This window comes from Pterocles gutturalis, unplaced genomic scaffold (genome assembly GCF_000699245.1).
Source record: "Pterocles gutturalis isolate BGI_N339 unplaced genomic scaffold, ASM69924v1 scaffold8471, whole genome shotgun sequence".
Taxonomy (NCBI): domain Eukaryota; kingdom Metazoa; phylum Chordata; class Aves; order Pterocliformes; family Pteroclidae; genus Pterocles; species Pterocles gutturalis.
Genome location: NW_010102961.1, coordinates 649 through 18,604, shown reverse-complemented (window position 1 = coordinate 18,604; position 17,956 = coordinate 649). Strand labels below are relative to the sequence as shown.

Sequence of the window (17,956 nt, the reverse complement as noted above, 5' to 3'; positions counted from 1 at the left end):
AAGGTGTCTTAGGAATGACCGTAGATAACTAAGTTCTAGGTCATTTGTCTGAGTTCGTAATCTCTAAGCATCTTTCTTTGTTTCATATAAATGAAATGAGTATCAATATTCTGTAAATATTTATCTAATATGGGATAGGGACACTAAGATGATAAAATAGGAACAGTGTTCCAATTTGAAATTACAGTGTCAAACCCATAGTGCATACTGATGTACAATTAGCTAGATGCGTTTTTCAGACTGATGCACAGATTTTAGTCATAGTCAATTGGATGCAGCTGGTATGAATGACATTCCTGAATTGTGATTACATCTGGCATGTTAGGGATCTGGGGATGTAAAATATCATCTGGGAATGTATCATGAGAGGATCAACCGAGCAACAAACAAGAAAATCACTCTGTCCCTGATGGCTAACCCTTCTCACTTGGAAGCGGTTGATCCTGTTGTGCAAGGGAAGACAAAAGCCGAACAGTTTTATCGAGGGGATACGGCAGGGAAAAAGGTAAATATTTTTTTATTATCGTAACTCTTACTGATAGCTTTTCATATTATTTTTAATAAAAATAGTTTACCAGTAGTTTTGTATCTTCCTCTCTTTCACCTTCACAAAAGGGACGTGTCACCTGTTGAACTGGATAAGGTTTTCGACATGGTACCTCAAGGATAACTTCAGGAACTAGGCTTAAAACTTTCTGTCATTTGTGAACTGAGCAAAGGCAGCAGAATGCTGACAAGTCTATGGTTTATTATAGAAATACAGTTCTGTTTTATAAGCACTACAGAAATATGGAGCAAATTTTGAGAAGCTTCAATTGCAGTTTTCTAATATATTTGTGGATATGTGTGCATAATCCTCCCTCTTAGGTTATGTCCATATTATTACATGGGGATGCTGCCTTTGCAGGACAAGGAGTGGTTTATGAGACATTTCATCTTAGTGACCTCCCATCCTACACCACAAATGGCACTATTCATGTTGTGGTCAACAACCAGGTAACAAGTAGAGCATTTTCCAATCAATTTGTCTGCCGAATAGTTGCTAGTGTGTTTCTTTTTATTCTTGTTTGTTATTAGCTGAGTGCATTGTCCCCTCTGTTTATTTGAGTGGTTAGGATGTTCTGAAAATGATCATAGTATCTAGCAACTCTGAGTGGAAAATACTTTATCACCTACATTTATTTCATTCAGTTTATAACACTTAATTGGATTAGGTTTGTTTTGTTTTTGTTTTTGAGGGAGCATCAAGAAGCTAGCTAGCCAAAATGAAAAGCTGATACTACTGCTGTGTACATGACTATTAAATGAAAACCTTAAGCATGAAAAACAAAGTAGAGGGCGATGCCCACATTTGAATTGAAATTTCTGGAATTTTTAGATTGGCTTCACCACAGACCCCCGTATGGCCCGTTCATCTCCATATCCTACTGATGTTGCTCGTGTGGTTAATGCTCCCATTTTTCACGTAAATGCTGATGACCCTGAAGCAGTCATGTATGTGTGCAGTGTAGCTGCAGAATGGCGAAACACATTCAATAAAGATGTAGTGGTTGACTTGGTAAGTCTTGGTTTTCTTAGCTTTTCATTCTGTGTATTATGTACTACTACTCTTATTTTTCTGTGGCTTAGAAGACCCAGTCAAGAAAAATATTTTAATGGCCTTTAGTTTCTCCACTTAAAAAAGCCAAGTAACTGACAACCCCACAGGATTCCATGAATGTTTTTATATCATAAATCTCCTAAAATCTCTGTAAAACTGTGAATTGGAAAGATTTTATTTTACACTTTTTCTTACCAACAGAAAGAGTCTTTCCCTTTGTAGGTTTGTTACCGTAGGAGAGGACACAATGAAATGGATGAACCAATGTTCACCCAGCCTCTAATGTACAAGCAGATTCATAAACAGGTGCCGGTGTTGAAGAAGTATGCTGACAAACTGATTGCAGATGGGACTGTAACCTTGCAGGAGTTTGAGGTACGTGTCAACAGAATTAAAGGGAACTTAAGAAGCTGTCAGTAGGAAGACACAACTGTCACTGTATGCTGTCTGCTTAAAAACCTTCCTTTTGATTCCTGTGATGTCTTCACCCTTTGACACTTTCTGATTCAATTTGGTAATTTTTGTGTAAAATAAATAGTATTGTTGCAACAAAGGGATTGAAACTGCTGTGAAGTAATTAATACATTTTGCACTGAAGAAAATTTGCTTCAGTTCTGAGATTTGTAAAAGGTGATCAGATGTGAATGCTGGAGGCATTTGTCAGCTGTTCTTCATCTCTAGAATCTTGATTTGTCAGTAAGACAGTATTTGAATGCTCATAGGTATAACTGTAGCTTCATATTGATAACCTTGTCAGGCTTCCATCCAGCAATAATCCAGTAAAATCAATTTAACCTTTTTATTTTCTTGCAATAATTCAACTAAATTCAGAGATAATTTGAAATATTCCAGAAGGATGAAGTGTAGAGTCTGGTGCCTGTATTAAGCTGCTTAGGTCTCTACCCTAGTCTTTTTGAAAGTGAATGCGTAGAGTGCAGATCCAGCAAAGGACCTTCTGAGAAGTGTGGCTGACTATGTAGTGACACAGTGTTGTAGATCAACAAAAAAATCCATTTTGTGTACGTGCATTCTGTCATATGCAGGAATGATAACGGGTCATGCAGAACTAACTATCTTGAACCATTGTAAGAGTGTGCCAGTTAGTGGCATGGACTTTGGATCCTGCATGGATGTTTTGCTGTTCAAAATGAGCTCAACATTACTGTTAAGTTACTTTAAAGACTAGCTAGCTCAATAACTTGAGTGGGGTTTTGGATTGAAACATAGAGGCATTCTGCCTCTACATAATATGGCTTTGTATCTGTTGCCATTGATAGGTGTGCCCAGTAGATTCTTAGCTAAACTCTCCTAGTCAGACTGGTTTTCTAGGAGGTTCTTTTCTAGTCTTTAGTGGCTTCTGTATCCTGAAGTATGAGAGCTGGATAATGCTCATCAGAAGTATGAATATAAATTATATTTGGTACTTCAGTTCTGTCTCATTCTAGATTACTGTTTGCAACTTCAGCAACTTTATTTCAGAGGTACTCTCCTCTGTAACACTTGTCCAGTATGCTAAATAATTTATTTAGAGTAATGTAGGTATGCATGTTTCTAAAAGGCAATTTGATTCTAGATAAAATGAAATAGTTTGTTTCCATAATTGTAACTAAATTTTCTTCTGGAGTTAAGTAACCGTTTTTAGCATACTGAATCCTGTCATCTGTAAGATACAAAGGTGCTACATTTATCCATTTTAAAAGGAAGATTTTGTTCTACAGGAAGAAATTGCAAAGTATGATAGAATATGTGAAGAAGCATATACCAGATCTAAAGATAACAAGATCCTACATATAAAGCATTGGCTTGATTCACCTTGGCCTGGTAAGTGTCCATTCACTTATCCTAGAGTTAAAATTATTGTACTTTTGAGCCCATATTTTATCAGACAGTGTTCCCTTAAACTAAAATATGTGACCTTTTGTTTGCCTCTGTTAATAGTAAATAAAACATTCTGCCAGATCAACTGGAAAGAGGTGCTTTTCTTAAAAAACATGCAAAGTAAGTTGTGATTTTGAAAAAGATGTATTTTCAGTTTAGCAGATAAGCGTTTTTCCTGTAGTGTTAACTGTACCTTTAGGGATAGTTAGGAATCTGTTTCATGCTCCTTTTCTTCTGAGGGATTGAGCTGCCATGTGCTTTTTATTGGATACCTCTCTGCACATAGTTGGACTTCTGTGTTCGGTTTATGTGGCCAGGTTTTGGTAGCGGGTTGGTTACAGGGGTGGCTTCTGTGAGAAGCTGCTAGAAGCTTCTCTTATGTCTGATAGAGCCAATGCCACCGGCTCCAAGATGGACCCAACGCTGGCCAAGGCCAAGCCAATTGGCAACGGTGGTAGTGCCTCTGTGATAACATATTTAAGATGGGAGAAAAAGTTGCTAGACAGCAGCAATTGCAGCTGGAGAGAGTAGTGACAACATGTGAGAGTGACAGCTCTGCAGGCACCAAGGTCAGTGTAGAAGGAGGGGAGGAGGTGCTCTAGGTGCTGGAGCAGAGATCCCCCTGCAGCCTGTGGTGAAGACCATGGTGAGGCAGCTGTGCCCCTGCAGCCTATGGAGGTTAACAGTGGAGCAGACATCTGCCTGCAGCCTGTGGATGACCCTACTCTGAAGCAGCTGGATGCCCGAAGGAGGCTGTGACCCCATGGGAAGCACTCACTGGAGCAGACTCCTGGCAGGACCTGTGGAGAGGACCCCAGGCTGGATCAGGTTTGCTGGCAGGATTTGTGATCCCGTGGGGCACCCACACTGGAGCAGTCTGTTCCTCAAGGACTGCATCCCATGGAAAGGACCCCAGCTGGAGCAGTTCATGAAGAACTATAGCCTATGGGAAGGACTCACATTGGAGAAGTTCATGGAGGACTGTCTCCCATGGGAAGGACCCTACACTGGAGCAGGGGAAAAGTGTGATGAGTCCTCCGAGGAGGAGGAAGGAGTGGCATAAAAAATGTGTGATGAACTGACCACAAGCCACATTCCCTGTTCCCCTTCACCACTTGGGGGGAGGAGGTAGAGAAATTGGGAGTGAAGTTGAGCCCGGAAAGAAGGGAGGAGAAGGGAGAGGTGTTTTTAAGATTTGGGTTTATTTGTCGTTGTCTTGCTCTGAGTTGATTGGTAAGAAATTAAACTGATTTCCCCAAGTCAAGTCTGTTTTGCCCATGGTGGTAATTGGTGAGTGATCTCTCCCTGTCCTTATCTCAACCCCCAAGACTTTTGTTCTATTTTCTCTCCCCTGTCCGGCTGAGGAGTGGGGTGACAGAGTGGCTTTAGTGGGCACCTGGCATTCAGCCAGCATCAAACCACCATAACTTCGCATGGAGAGAAAGCAGAAACAATACAGATCATTGTGTACCTGTAAGATCAAGTTCTGTTGTCATGTAGACAATCAAAATGACAGTGTTCTCCCAGTGAAAAGTGAAGAACTAACTAGGTTTAGGCTGCTGCTTACAGTGTCTTTTAAGAGTTGTGGGTTTTTCTATAAATTGTAGATAGTGATAGTGTAGATATCTCTTAATCAGTCCTTGAACATCTCACCGTATCTTTTACTTCCAGGATTCTTTAACATGGATGGAGAACCCAAGAGCATGTCTTGTCCTCCAACTGGCATTTCAGAAGATCTGCTGACTCACATTGGCAATGTAGCTAGTTCAGTGCCAGTCAAAGACTTCAAAATACATGCAGGTCAGATGGAGTCTTTGTTTCTCCTAGGGGCTATGTTTCTTCCTCAGATTTTATGTTTCTGCACATGACTTGCTTTTAGTCCATTTCCCAAAGAGGAAACTACTTGTGACTTTTATTTTACTCTTCCACCTTATGGATAAGGAGATTGTGACAGTTAAGGTCCTGCTGCTTGTTCTCAACGTAATGTTCTTTCAGTATCACACCGCTTCTCTTCCCTACCTCATTAAAATAGATTTTCTTCTGAGGGAGGTAGAAGTCCCTTTGTAACATTAAGCTAATACCTTCTTTTATTCTTCACATCCTTGTGGAAAATGCTGCCTCTCTGCAGCACGTTTGTGGGACCTACTAGGAAGTAAGGCACCCATCTCAGGAGGCACTAATAATATTTTTTTTAATGATAAAACTGTGGTAATTTGAGGTCCATTTAAGACACTTTTCCCTTAGTTAGATAACTTTCTGGTAGGGAATACATCTGAATGGTCTCTGTGTGGGCAAGTTCAGACACATTTTTTTCTTTCAAATTGCTGTTGAGCGTTGATGACAGCACAAATCTAGCATTTTCTGAAAAAGTCTTAGCTTTCGATCTGAGGAGATTAAATTCTGAATTTGGCATCTATTACAGTAAGAAGTTAAATGTGACTGTCCTGCTGAGAAGCGCCTGGCACTACGTCAAAGTTCTGAGTTAATTCTTTTTCTCCCTAGTTGGGCTGAAGTCCATCAGCTTTACAGGGAGCAATGACATGTTCATTCCATGGGGAAACATGAAAACACTTTGTTGAGGGATGTCTTTTTTTTTTTTTGGCTGGTGGGGAATGTACTTAGGATCAGGAGAAAGAGGATTTTCCTTTTTATTCCGCCCCCCCCCGATAAAATCTCTAGCTAGTCTTTCTTCTCCAAAGTCATCCATCAAGTAACAGAGTGTGTCTGCTGTAGGTGTTCTATGTGTTTGTGTTCCTTTGGGACAATTAAACACTTACAAGTAATGATGATAGGGCATTCCCAGTTGTCTATTGCAAGCTTGTTGAGCAGATATAATAATTGATGAACTTTAAAACTATTCTACACATTTTTGCACTTTGCTGCGACACTGATAAATTTGAAATTATAGTCAGACAATAACATCTCATATTAGACATTCTAATTAAAAATGTAAGATGGTCTTTCTTTAGTAACTTGATTAACCATTGACACTAATACTTGCCAGTGCATAAGGTAGATTTGTGGTTCAAAGCGAACTTTGGTCTTCTAGATTCTTTTATGCAGTATAAGAGGCCATGAAGGAGAAAACTTTGTGAGAATTAGAAGGGGAAGAGCACCTTTGAAGTACTTTTTCCTTCCATTAGAATGAAACAGCTTAATATCTCGCAGTCTTTCAAGAAACAATTGGGAGACTATTTTGTTTTATCAAATGTTTAGTGTATTGTAGAGAGAACATTTTAAAGGGTTTTTTTTTTTTTACTTAAAATGCAATAATTTCTGTGAGAGAATAGTTTTATATGGAAAGAAAACAGGGCAGTTTTTGTAAAAATAGCAAAAGTAATGAAGGGAAGTACGGGAAAATAACAAATAGGACAACTTGCCAAAAGCATTGGTGCAGATGTGAAAATAAGATGGTGTCAAGTGGCACTGAATACACTAGGCTTATAGCCTCAAACATGGAAGGCCGTGTGTGCAGCTTTGAAGTTTTAGTCTGTTTAAAAGTCACAGTTTTGCAACTTGTGTTTTTGGCTTATGTTATAAAATCCTCACTGTAAAAAAACTAGCTTTTGGTTACCAACTAAAAATCTGTTGGCCGCTGCTACAATTTCCTAGTTATATGATATTTATGGCATTGATTAATTTGGCCTGATTATAATTTGTAACATCTCCTGAAGACCAATAAGACAAATGCCAAGAAAAAGAAAGAGAGAGAGAAGAAAATACCATGAACCCGATAGCTGATACTTTCAGTCTCTTATAAAACAATACTTGGTGTTAGAAGTGTGAAAATAAATCTTTAAGAAGTAGTATTCCACCATGGGTCTTTTTAATCGTCCTCAATAGTTTCTGACACAGACAATCTTATTTTCTTCTTCTGAAACAGGTGTGAACATTATGCAACCCTTTGCCTGGGAAAGAAGTTATCTTACTTTGCTACCAGTTCAGTTCTATAAGAACAATTTGTAGACCCTATTAGGATCTGTGTTTAACTTAGCCAGTGGGGAAGGAGAATGATGAATGTAATGTGAATATAAAATATCTCTGAAATAGGTCAATTATTTCTGATCTTTATTCCAATGTAGGACTCTCTCGGATTTTGAAAGCCCGCTTGGAAATGACCAAGAACAGGGTTGTTGACTGGGCATTAGCAGAATACATGGCTTTTGGCTCTTTTCTGAAAGAAGGGATCCATGTCCGACTAAGTGGACAGGATGTGGAGAGGGGTACTTTTAGGTAAGTACTGAGATAACTGTTAAATTTTGTCCCATACTTAAAGAAACATCTTGACTTTTTTAAACAATATGTTCTTCTGCCGGGAAGGGGAAGTTGAGGCTATTCAGCATCAATCTGGATGTCATAGATTCTGGCAGTCAAGAATAATCAAATCTCCTGTGTCTCTGTACACAGCATTTTAAAAAATTGTGTTTACGGCAGAGTAAATGTTCTTAGATTTTTTTTTTTTCCTTTTTTCACTGAAAAGCAGAAATTATTCTTTTTCTGCTTTTTAACTAAAAAAATCATCTGCAATCCTTATAATTGCTGAGAAGTAAAAGAAGGGTATTTGCTGCTGCAGATTCTGAAGTTTTTTAAATACCATTCCAGTGGTGACTGCTTGGAACTCGGGTATCCTGTGAACAAACACACTGCCAGTTGGCAAGGCTGTTTTAAATGAAACAAGATCCTTTGTACCAAGACTTTTAATGACTATGGAGCATGAATGAATGCAGAATCTGATCACTTGGTAAAAATATATGCAGTTCTGCTGTCTTACCTGATTCTCTGTGGAGTGAGATGTTAATGATGTATTTAATTGAAGCCTTTGATGCGAAGCCCGTTGCTGGGGGTGAATGAACTAGCAGCTGCACTGTGCTTCATTGTGAATGCTTGCAGAAAAGAGAGATGAATCTTGGTGCTTGTCTTCTCTGGTACAGTGCTCTGTTTCTGTGCTGAGCTTCATTTGGTATCCAGTCTTTTGGTCTTCCTTCTTTTTGCTCCCATTCTATGACAGTTTAACAAAATCCTTTGGAAATGACCTGAAAACAAAACTGAAAATGGGGAGATTCTGCCCTTCTCCCACCGCCCTGCCCCAGTATCTCATCCTCCTTCATTTCAGTATCATGGTTTTGTAAAGTGGTGAGCGTCACTTGGGGGAGGAACATGTGTTCATTGTTAGCAACCTACCCACCTATTTCAGGTGAGTCATGTCTAGCACATGCCTGTAGACTTGTCTTGAGAATGCTGATTCTCTGTATTCCCATTCTCTCACTAGTAGAAGAGAATTCTCCAGAACTGTTGTCCAGATTTTCTTGATGTCTGTTTAAGATTAAAGAGTTGTTGTGCCCACAGCAATATAGGCTAAAAAGAATAAACATGTATTCGGATAAAAAGCTGTTCAGACTGGTGAAGACTAGCTAAGGATTCCTGTGCCATTTGGATTTTATTAGTCAGTCTTTTAGAAAAGGAGCAAAAAGGCGTTCAAATAAATTATTGTGAAGTTCAGGACTGAAGCTGGTACTGCAGATGTTTGGTTTATAGTAATCCGCTTCTGCTTTGCCACTGGGTTTTGGGTTTGCCTGATAGGCAGTGGGATCTACAAAATACTAGCCTATGGTGTGATTATGAATTTTTGTTATGAATATGATAGGGCAATTGAACAATAAAGGGTGAGATTAAAAAAATGTCATGAAGCTAAGGAAGTCAGAGGATCTGCTAAGCAGAAGAGAACTCTGTAGAAATGTGTTAAGACTTAGCCTGTTACGCTGTATTCAGGCTCATTTCATCACAGGAATAAGTAAAGTTAGCTTGTGGTACAGGCACATCTAAGAGATACTGAAGTTCTCAGTAAAGCTGTGGTTTGGTTTCTTTGTCGTTTATTATAAAGGTGAGTAACTTCCCTAACAACTGAAGACATCTGCAAATGCTAGTGCATTTTTATTGGAAAAAAACACATTGTAAGTGCACAGAAAGTATATGTCATTTTATCTTCTTTCTGTACTCAGAAGACTCTTCTTCACCCCTAAAAATCCTTGAAGTACATAATGTCTTAAATCTCTGGGACTAATTGAAGGAGGAGTATCAGCTAGAATTTGGGAAGAACTGAAAATACAGGGTTGCCATAATGAAAACAGTATAATGGGAGTGCTTTCATTACTTTGGAGCTTCTGAAGTGCTGTCTAGAAAACAGTACTTTCTGTCAGTATTCAATGTGACAACTTGCTTTCTTCCTATTTCAGTACTTAACATTATCAATAGACAAGCTAGATAAAGCTGCAGATAGAAGGACCGGGTCCCTTCTTGTCATAGAGACACACTCTGGAGAAGGGAAGGAAAGGCTGAGAGAGGGACTTAATTCTGCGCTGATTTGATGTCAGTAAGCCTGACAATTGCGCAACAGCAAAATCTGACTTGCATGTCTGTGTATTTCTCACTGTACATCTATGCTCATTGTAGTCACCTTTTGCTGGGGAAACACAAAACTTCATTCTTAAGAAGCTTACTGCCTGGCTAGGCCTTCTATTTTTGTCTGAATGACAAAAATATAGTGACAGTGGTAAAGATTTTTTCTGCCTAACAGCTGTCTGGCATGTGTATTTTCCCATATTTACCTCCCTCCATGTGCTCTTCTTCAAAGATTCTGTCTTTTCCAGGCCCTATATTGTTGACTTCTAAATACATTTCAGAGCTCTTTTGCTAACATTCATTATAGTAAAGAGAAGTACAGAAGAATTCAGTCTGCATTTCAGTGTTGGCAGCTGTACAACCCACAGTAGTTGTTACCCGTATAATAACTGTCCTTATGTTAGCAGTTGTGAAGCTGGACATATTGGTGTGATTCACTCAGTTAGTTTGCTCAGAGAGTTAATGGATTACAGTAATTACTTCAGTCATCTCTGTTTTGGTAGTGTTCCTTGGTGCCCCATTCTAATGCTGATTAATGGTGTTCTAGAGAATTGTAAGTGGTGCATGTGAGTGGAAATAGGAGGAAAGAGGGTACAACTGCTTCAAGCCTTGGTGCTGAGATTAGATTAGATTAGTTTTTTGCCTAAAAGACACAGTTGTTTTAAGGAAAAGATTAATAGAATTTGCCAGAGGCAGAGTGAAATGTTTTTAATAATTTTTTTTCTTTTTTTTTTTTAATTGGTTTTGTTTTGTTTTACTTTAATCAGTCTGGTTTATAGCAACAGCCTCCCCACCCCTTCCCCTCTCCTCCCAGTTTCTTTGAGTCCTTGAGAACAAGCGTGGAGAGTCAGTGGAAGTCCTTATAGTGCAGCAATTGTATTTAGACATGGGATTGTATCACTAGGTTTCAACCCAACCAAGGTGTTGTGTAAAGCAAAGATAACTGTGTTGCTCGCATGCTTTCTAGAACACAGCTTTGATGGTTTATTTTTGAAAATAGCTCTGTTAAAGCCAAAAGTTATTCTTAGCCAATAAATTTCTTGTAACAACTATTTGCAGCCATCGTCATCACGTGCTTCATGATCAAGAAGTTGACAAGAGAACGTGTGTTCCCATGAATCACCTCTGGGAGCAGCAGGCCCCCTATACTGTGTGCAACAGCTCCCTTTCCGAATATGGTGTCTTAGGTATGTCTCGGGGTAACTACCTGACAGATCTGCATGTGTTTTAATAGGTCTCAAACAAGATGTAGGAAATTATGACTGTTATTAAGAGGATTTTTTTTCAGATTTTTGCATTAATGTGGTTAAGCCTTCTGGCTATGAAGTTTCACTTTGCTACTTGAGTTTGCCAAGCCTCAAAACAAACAAAAATATCTCCTTCTGCTAGTGGCATTTAATAACAAACAAACTCTGCCTTTGTTGTATTTTGACATGATCACGTTCATAACAGTTTTGTATCAGGTGGGAGCCAGGAATTGCAGAACAGGGGCCTAAAATCCAAACAAAATGTCTAAACTGATTTCCCCTGACCCCCTGAAAAAAGTAGTTTTATGAAGAGATTCAATGAATTTACCCTGTTCACTGTAAGATTTGTACCTTATTGTCTTCTTACCTTGAAGGGGTTTTAAAAAAATCATTGTAGTATAAACTTTAAGCCGAACTCTTGGTTTTTTTCACCACAGTGTGCTATGATGGGTCTGGATTTCAATGTGTATTTTAGTTTTAACATTTTAAAATAAATGAAAAATTAGAGGAGAAAACTTAAACTCTGTGCGTGTGTGGTTGGTTTTGGTTTTTGTTTCTTTTTTTTGTTTTCTTTAATTTTTTAATGTGTTTGTAGATTTCAGTGTGCTTGCAGTGTTAAACTTTCTATGCCCCTCGAATGGTACACCTACTTGTTTAGACTGCTTAGAACCTGCTTGTACTTCAAAACTATAAACTGGGAAACTTTGGGGGAAAAGTCACAGCATATGCTGGCACTGGTCTCCTCGGTACTCGACAGGAAATTGTGTAGTAATGACAGAAGATGAATTTCGGAGAATAATGTAACTGTACAGGAAGCAGAGCTCAGCAAGAAAGCATGGAAAAAGGCTGTAAAACATTTATATATGAAACAGGTACCAAAGTTTCCTGCTCAGGCTCTGGATCTCTTAAACAAGCATCCCCACATTGTACAATTTTGGAATTCAGTTGAAAGTATACATCTGTTGTGGCTGATCTTTGCAATGCTGGAATATGCACCTAATGCTTTCTCAAAAGGGGAGGAACTGTCAATAAAATCAGGAACACTTTGTAATACAGATATAAAAATCCATCCTAGTCTTATCTGAACTGCTATTCTGAATGTGCTATTTCAAGAAAACAAATTCTTGTTAGTGATAGCATTAATCATAGTGAATTATATTTTTGTTACTGGACAGACATTTTACCTTCAGCCACAGAGAATGGATAACCTCACTCTACATGATCAGGGTGGCAAGAGGAATGTGGAGCACAAAACAAAACCATCTAACAATTTATCAAAAATGTTATTGATTCTATGGATAAATAATGAAATTTTGTTTCATATCCATTTCAGAGCTAGTGTGAAGGAAAAAGATTAAACATTGTAATAGATAAATAAGGCAATTGATAGCTGCGTGCTTCAAAGTTCCAGAAATATTTGATCATGTAGTCATTTTTACATGCTACATATTACCTGTTGCTAATAATATTCAAATTTAAGAGATATAAAGCTTTATAGTTGGAGTATGGGCTGAAGAGATGAAATTTTTCAGCTATTTTTGTTAGCTCTGAGGCAGAATTGGTGTGAACAGAAGTTTGTATCTGTATAAGCCAATATAGTAACATATAAAATCTAAATAAGAGTGCAAGAGAGGATGTGTATAAACATAAGAAAAATCATTGGCATAGAAAAAAACCAATAATTTGATTTCAGAGAATTATATGTTTGTTTCCAGTTTCCTATTGTTTCTCACAGTTTGGTCTGGGGTTTCTTAACTGTCCTGGTTTCAGCTGGGACAGAGTTACCTTACCTTCTTCATAGTAGCTAGTGAGAGGTTGTGTTGTGCTGAGAAGAAGGCTGATAACATACTGATGTTTACAGTTGCTGGCAGGACAGTCAAGGACTTTTTGGCTTCTCTGCTGTGCCAGTGTTTGCAGGGGCAGGAGAAGCTGGGAGGGAGCACAGCCCAACTAGTAGCCTAGGATTCAACCTCAGGTTTAGGATTGAGACCCAAATTGGCCAATAGTCTATTCCATATCATGTACATCATGCCCAGCATAGACATGAGGATCTGTCCTGAAGTATTCTCTCTTGCTCTGGGTTGTCTCCCTCTGGGTTGCCCCCTATCTCAGGGTAATCTCAGTCTCTCGGAAGCTCGGACTCTTACATCTTTTCTGGGATTGCTGTTTTGGGACTCTCCCTGCTCTGGGACCATTAGCCAGGAGTGGGCTGAGTCGTGGTCAGTGGGTGCTGAGCAGTTTCACTGTGTATCACTCATATGTGTGTTTGTATATATTACTGTTATTATAATTTTCAATATTACTGTAGTTTAGTTATTAAGTTGTTCTTAACACACGAGTCCCTTTTCCCTTTCCCCCGTTAATTCTCTCCCCCATCCCCGGGAGTGTGAATGAGTGCTTGTTGTAGTGTTTGGCTGCCAACCAGGGTCAAAACTATGACATTAACTTGAGCCTGTTTACAGGGTTGCTGCAAATTTTATGGGTAAGTGGGTCATAGGTTTCCGGTTTTGTCTGGTTTACATTCAAGTAATGTATCCAAATGTGAAAGTGGCAAATGTCCGGATATGGCTGAAATCTGATTTTGTTCTAAAAATTACACCTTCGTAGGTCTAAGAAGCCTAGTGTTGGTATTGTGTGAAGGGCGATTCTTATTGCCATGATTCTGTTCTTTAAAAAATTAAACAAGTGGGCTCTCTTCTTTTACTTTCTTGATCTCATCCTGCTCACTATTGCTCTTCCACCTTCCCCGGCAGCAAAAATATGAAAGTCGATTTAATAACTTTAATTGAATCCAAGAAATAAGGCAAAATACGGGTTTGTTCATAATCTGAAAGCAGGAGTACCATTTTTGTTCAATTCTGCTTCAGCAGATGTGATGACAGATTCTTCAAAACTAATAATATTGATATTTTTAATTGTTAGGAACTTTAAATCCCTTAATGTCTGAGATGTTTTCTAACAGTAAAGGAGATTAAATTGATAGACATAGTAAAAATAATCTTCGCTTATCAACTTAAAATGCCGTGTTTCTGTGTTGAAGTTATTTTATAATTAAGTTTCGTCTCCCTTGCTAGATGTTACATATCAACTTTTCAACATGTTTACTCTTGTGTATTGTATCCATAGAGTGACAATGTTGGGATAAGCAGCAGTGTGGGAACATGTCTCTTCTAGTTAAGCGTCTCAGTCAAACAAGAGCTATTACCTGTTTGGCTAGTTTGGTCTCCTTTTTAGTACATGGAAGAATAAGTGAACACTTGCAGTTCAAGGAGTTGATTCTTCAGGAGTAGCAAAAACCCGCAACACTTTATTTTCTCTAACTGCTCTTTCTTCTATATAAGACTGTTACAAGGAAGAGTTTGGGATTAGTACCCTAAAGTATTTGTTGGGGGGTGGGAGGGTCGTGAGAGGATATGAAGGAAAAAAAAAAGGTGTTAAGAATTTAATTTATGACTGTGTTACCATGCAGCACCTCAGAAGCATTTTGGGAATTCCCATGGTTTCTGTAAATTAGAGCTAAGTAAAAATGGATTGAACAGTCCAGCATGATAAAACTAAAGATTATTTCCTTAGCAGGTGAATAAACCAAGAGCTGGCATCTGTTCAGAGCTATGAGCTTTGCACCAAGTTGTTGTTGAGCTGGTTAGGAACACCTGGGGTGTAACTGCTCCATTAAAATGATATTCTGACAAGATTGATTTCACTTAGAAATAAAATGAAGGCAGTCTTGTTAACTTGCAGTTCAGACAATTGCTTATGTTTTGTATACAGGAAGCTGTGGAGTGTGTGTACTGGGGTGTTAAATCAAAGTATTTAACAACCTCTGATAATTTTGTTTGACATCCTATGTCTACTATTTTTAGCTATATCCTGATTATTATAATTTAGTTGTGCATCCACTCATCGAGCTATAAATTTTCCCTTTTACTGAAACTGAATGTCTAGGAGTATAAATGATGGCTGTATGAAGTCATTTAAACAAATAAGTTTGAGTTTGTTTGCTGATTGAGATAGAGCAGATAAGCAAAAGTAACTTACAGGCACTCCTGTCTTTCTTTACTGCCCTCAGAATGACTTGTGTAGTGTTGATTCTCCATGCAGATGTGATACTCTCTGTCAGGTTCAGTACTGGCTTTGAGAGGTCTTGGGCTGTAGCATGTCATACTGGGAACTTCCAGGGAACATCCAGGCAAGATAGACTTGGAACTAGTGCATAGGTTAGCAAAGTCCTGAACCTTGAGACTTTATGGGGGGAAGATCACGTTTAAAGCAAAAGATGAAGGGAAGAAGACAGGTATTGATTTAAACTTTTTTTTGCAACATGCTACTGGGATGAAATATGTAGTATTACTACTCATTCAGAACAATGTATTTTTAAGGTTAAGAGTAGCAAATACCTGTCAGAAATTGTGTTAGGAAATAGGAAATACTGTAGTAACCAAGGACCGTGTTCTCAATGGCATCTGCATGGAGCTCTAAGAAGGCATCAATCTTTCTGTTTAATAATGAGTATTAACTTCACTTTCTTCCGGGCTGTGTTTGGGTTTGTGAAAGGATGCATGTCCCTCCATTTGTCCCCGTGCTTAGATTTTGCTGTTATATATAGCGCAAATCTGTCTTTGTAGCTCTCTTCATTCTGACATTAAATCGCTGCACTGATAAGCCCTCTGTAACCATTAGTTAACGCTTACACCTTAAGTCACTTTGAAATCATATTGACTTAAGCTATAGCTTTACTTATATTAATTGACAAACTACAGTTTTTATGACAATCATGAAAACAGCTGTGGGGAAAAACATAGCGTCATATACTGTGTAAGCTGCCATTTTGCTTGACAACACCTCTTTCTCTGCCAGAGTGAAGAAAGAACAGTAAGGAAGCCCAGCGGGAACTGGACTAAAAGAAACAAGCACTTCTGCTGTGCCTGTCATCTAGGGACCTTAATGAACTTAAGCAATTAAAACATTAGTTTTGCAACCTTAATCAAGTGCTATGTATTTTTCTTTCTTCTCTCCCCTCGGTTTGGAAGTTTACCAGACTGCTGTGCCGGGTCCTGGTCCACTGTGCCCTGGTGTGCTCTGAGCCCTGAGCGGCTGCTTGGTGTTCAGGAGCTGGCTGGTGGGTCTCCACCACCCTTTGGGTGTGCAGACCTGTCATTCTTTGAAAGTTATATCTTGCAGCGTGGCTGTCTTGGCACTGGATTTCCTCACACCTTAAACATGTTCCCTGTGTTCCAAGCTGTGTAAGAGTTAATCCTTAAACTCACAAAGTTAGCACAGCATTCTGAAGAAATGTTCAGTTCTTGTCTCTGCAGACACAAACAATAAGTTTGCAAGGTCTCTGCTGCAATTTTTTTTAACTCTTTACTCTGATCTGAAGTTGAGCCCTCATGAGGGGCCTGGGTAGGAGCCTGCTCCCCTGCAGTTCATGTCCCATCTCTAGAACTGTGAAGTCTTTCAGTCTTGGGTCACCTTTCCTTACCTTGACTCATCCAGTGCCCCAACAAATCCTCTTCAGGAGGAGCACCTCACCCTCTCCTGGGTTTTTAATCTTGCATCTCTCTAGACATCTTTCTACCAACAATTTTTTTTTAAATTTAACAATTCAGATCTTGCTCTTTAAACAGTTTTCTCCACATGCAGGTAGGAGTAGTAATTCTTGGCAGACTCCCTAGCAATTGCTGTAACGTCTGGTGAAATAGCTTTAATGCTATGAACTCTTATTGTCATTTGCCTACTGGAAGATGAGTTCTGGTATACCAAAGATGGGTATACCCCAGACACATGTTCCATGAAATAGTAATCTTTGCAAGATTAATTTCAAAATATTAGTCAGAATGTATAGATTACATTTGGATCTATTTTCCCAGATATTTTTGTGACTGTCAGAAAACTTGCAAAAGGTGTTTGTGTTAGGATCAAACCTTTCGATGCAGCTTCACTTGGGACATTGTGAAGATTATTAGCTCAAAGTGAGCAACAAGATAGGAAATGAGAAATTACATTCCTTTTTCCTTGTGAGATTCTTGGGGTGATTTTGGTATATGGAACAGAATTATGTGACCAAGGTTTGAATGTGCATAGAGCTCCATACTCTTTGAAGAGCACTGTGTTGCTTATTGATAACTCCAAGTGGTCAAGATCTCAGTTCGTTATTCTCTAAAAGCGAGATAACCCCATCTTTACGGAGAGCAGCATATGTGCAAATAAGTCTTGAACATATTGCATATTTTCTCAACCATGTCGCCCAATCAGTAGAAATGGTCTCTTAATGCTTGTGTGAAATTACAATGGGATTCCAGCCTATCTAGGGAAATCTGTTTTTCAGATACCTTTGGGAACATGCATTGAAGGAGTTGTGTAAATTTTTCCACTGTTTGCATTGCATTAAAAACAATAGAATCACATAAATAAGGAGGACAGAGATTTAAAATATGTTCTGAAAGAATGGCTGTGCCTGCAGTCAGGCCAACGGAATGGTCAGCAAAAGCCATCCTCTTTGGTAATGCACTGTCATGATGACTCATGGATGAAAGGCTGTCTGTCTGACTTATCAGTCTCCTTTTGGCCTCTAACTTACCAACTTCCTTTTGGTGTGAACATGAGCATCTGCTGGAGTCATGGATGGACTGTTCAGAGTTCAGTAGTCCAGAAGCCAAGTGACTCAAAGATTTCTTGCCATGGAGATGATAAAAAAAAAGCTGTGTTGGAACTACCAAGGAGTAGACTGGGAAGACACAGTATAACAACAATATGTAAAACTGTTTTCTCTGTGAATAAACAATTTCACTTGAAGCTATTGTGGGTTTTTTTCTCATGCAGTTAATTTGTC

General features: G+C 38.8%; 1 protein-coding gene across 1 annotated transcript in view; it reads left to right on the top strand.

Moving 5' to 3' along the window:
• Window positions 1-11,064, top strand: part of LOC104457695 (2-oxoglutarate dehydrogenase-like, mitochondrial) — a gene marked incomplete at its 3' end in the record, with an annotated part of 29,946 nt that extends 18,882 nt beyond the window's left edge. Inside the window, exons 8-15 of the mRNA XM_010086499.1 lie at window positions 326-505; window positions 868-996; window positions 1,379-1,558; window positions 1,823-1,975; window positions 3,319-3,421; window positions 5,150-5,278; window positions 7,561-7,711; window positions 10,937-11,064. Of these exons, the coding sequence (XP_010084801.1) occupies window positions 326-505; window positions 868-996; window positions 1,379-1,558; window positions 1,823-1,975; window positions 3,319-3,421; window positions 5,150-5,278; window positions 7,561-7,711; window positions 10,937-11,064 (1,153 nt within the window). The remainder of the gene's footprint in view (window positions 1-325; window positions 506-867; window positions 997-1,378; window positions 1,559-1,822; window positions 1,976-3,318; window positions 3,422-5,149; window positions 5,279-7,560; window positions 7,712-10,936) is intronic.
• Between the last annotated feature and the right edge of the window lie 6,892 nt (window positions 11,065-17,956).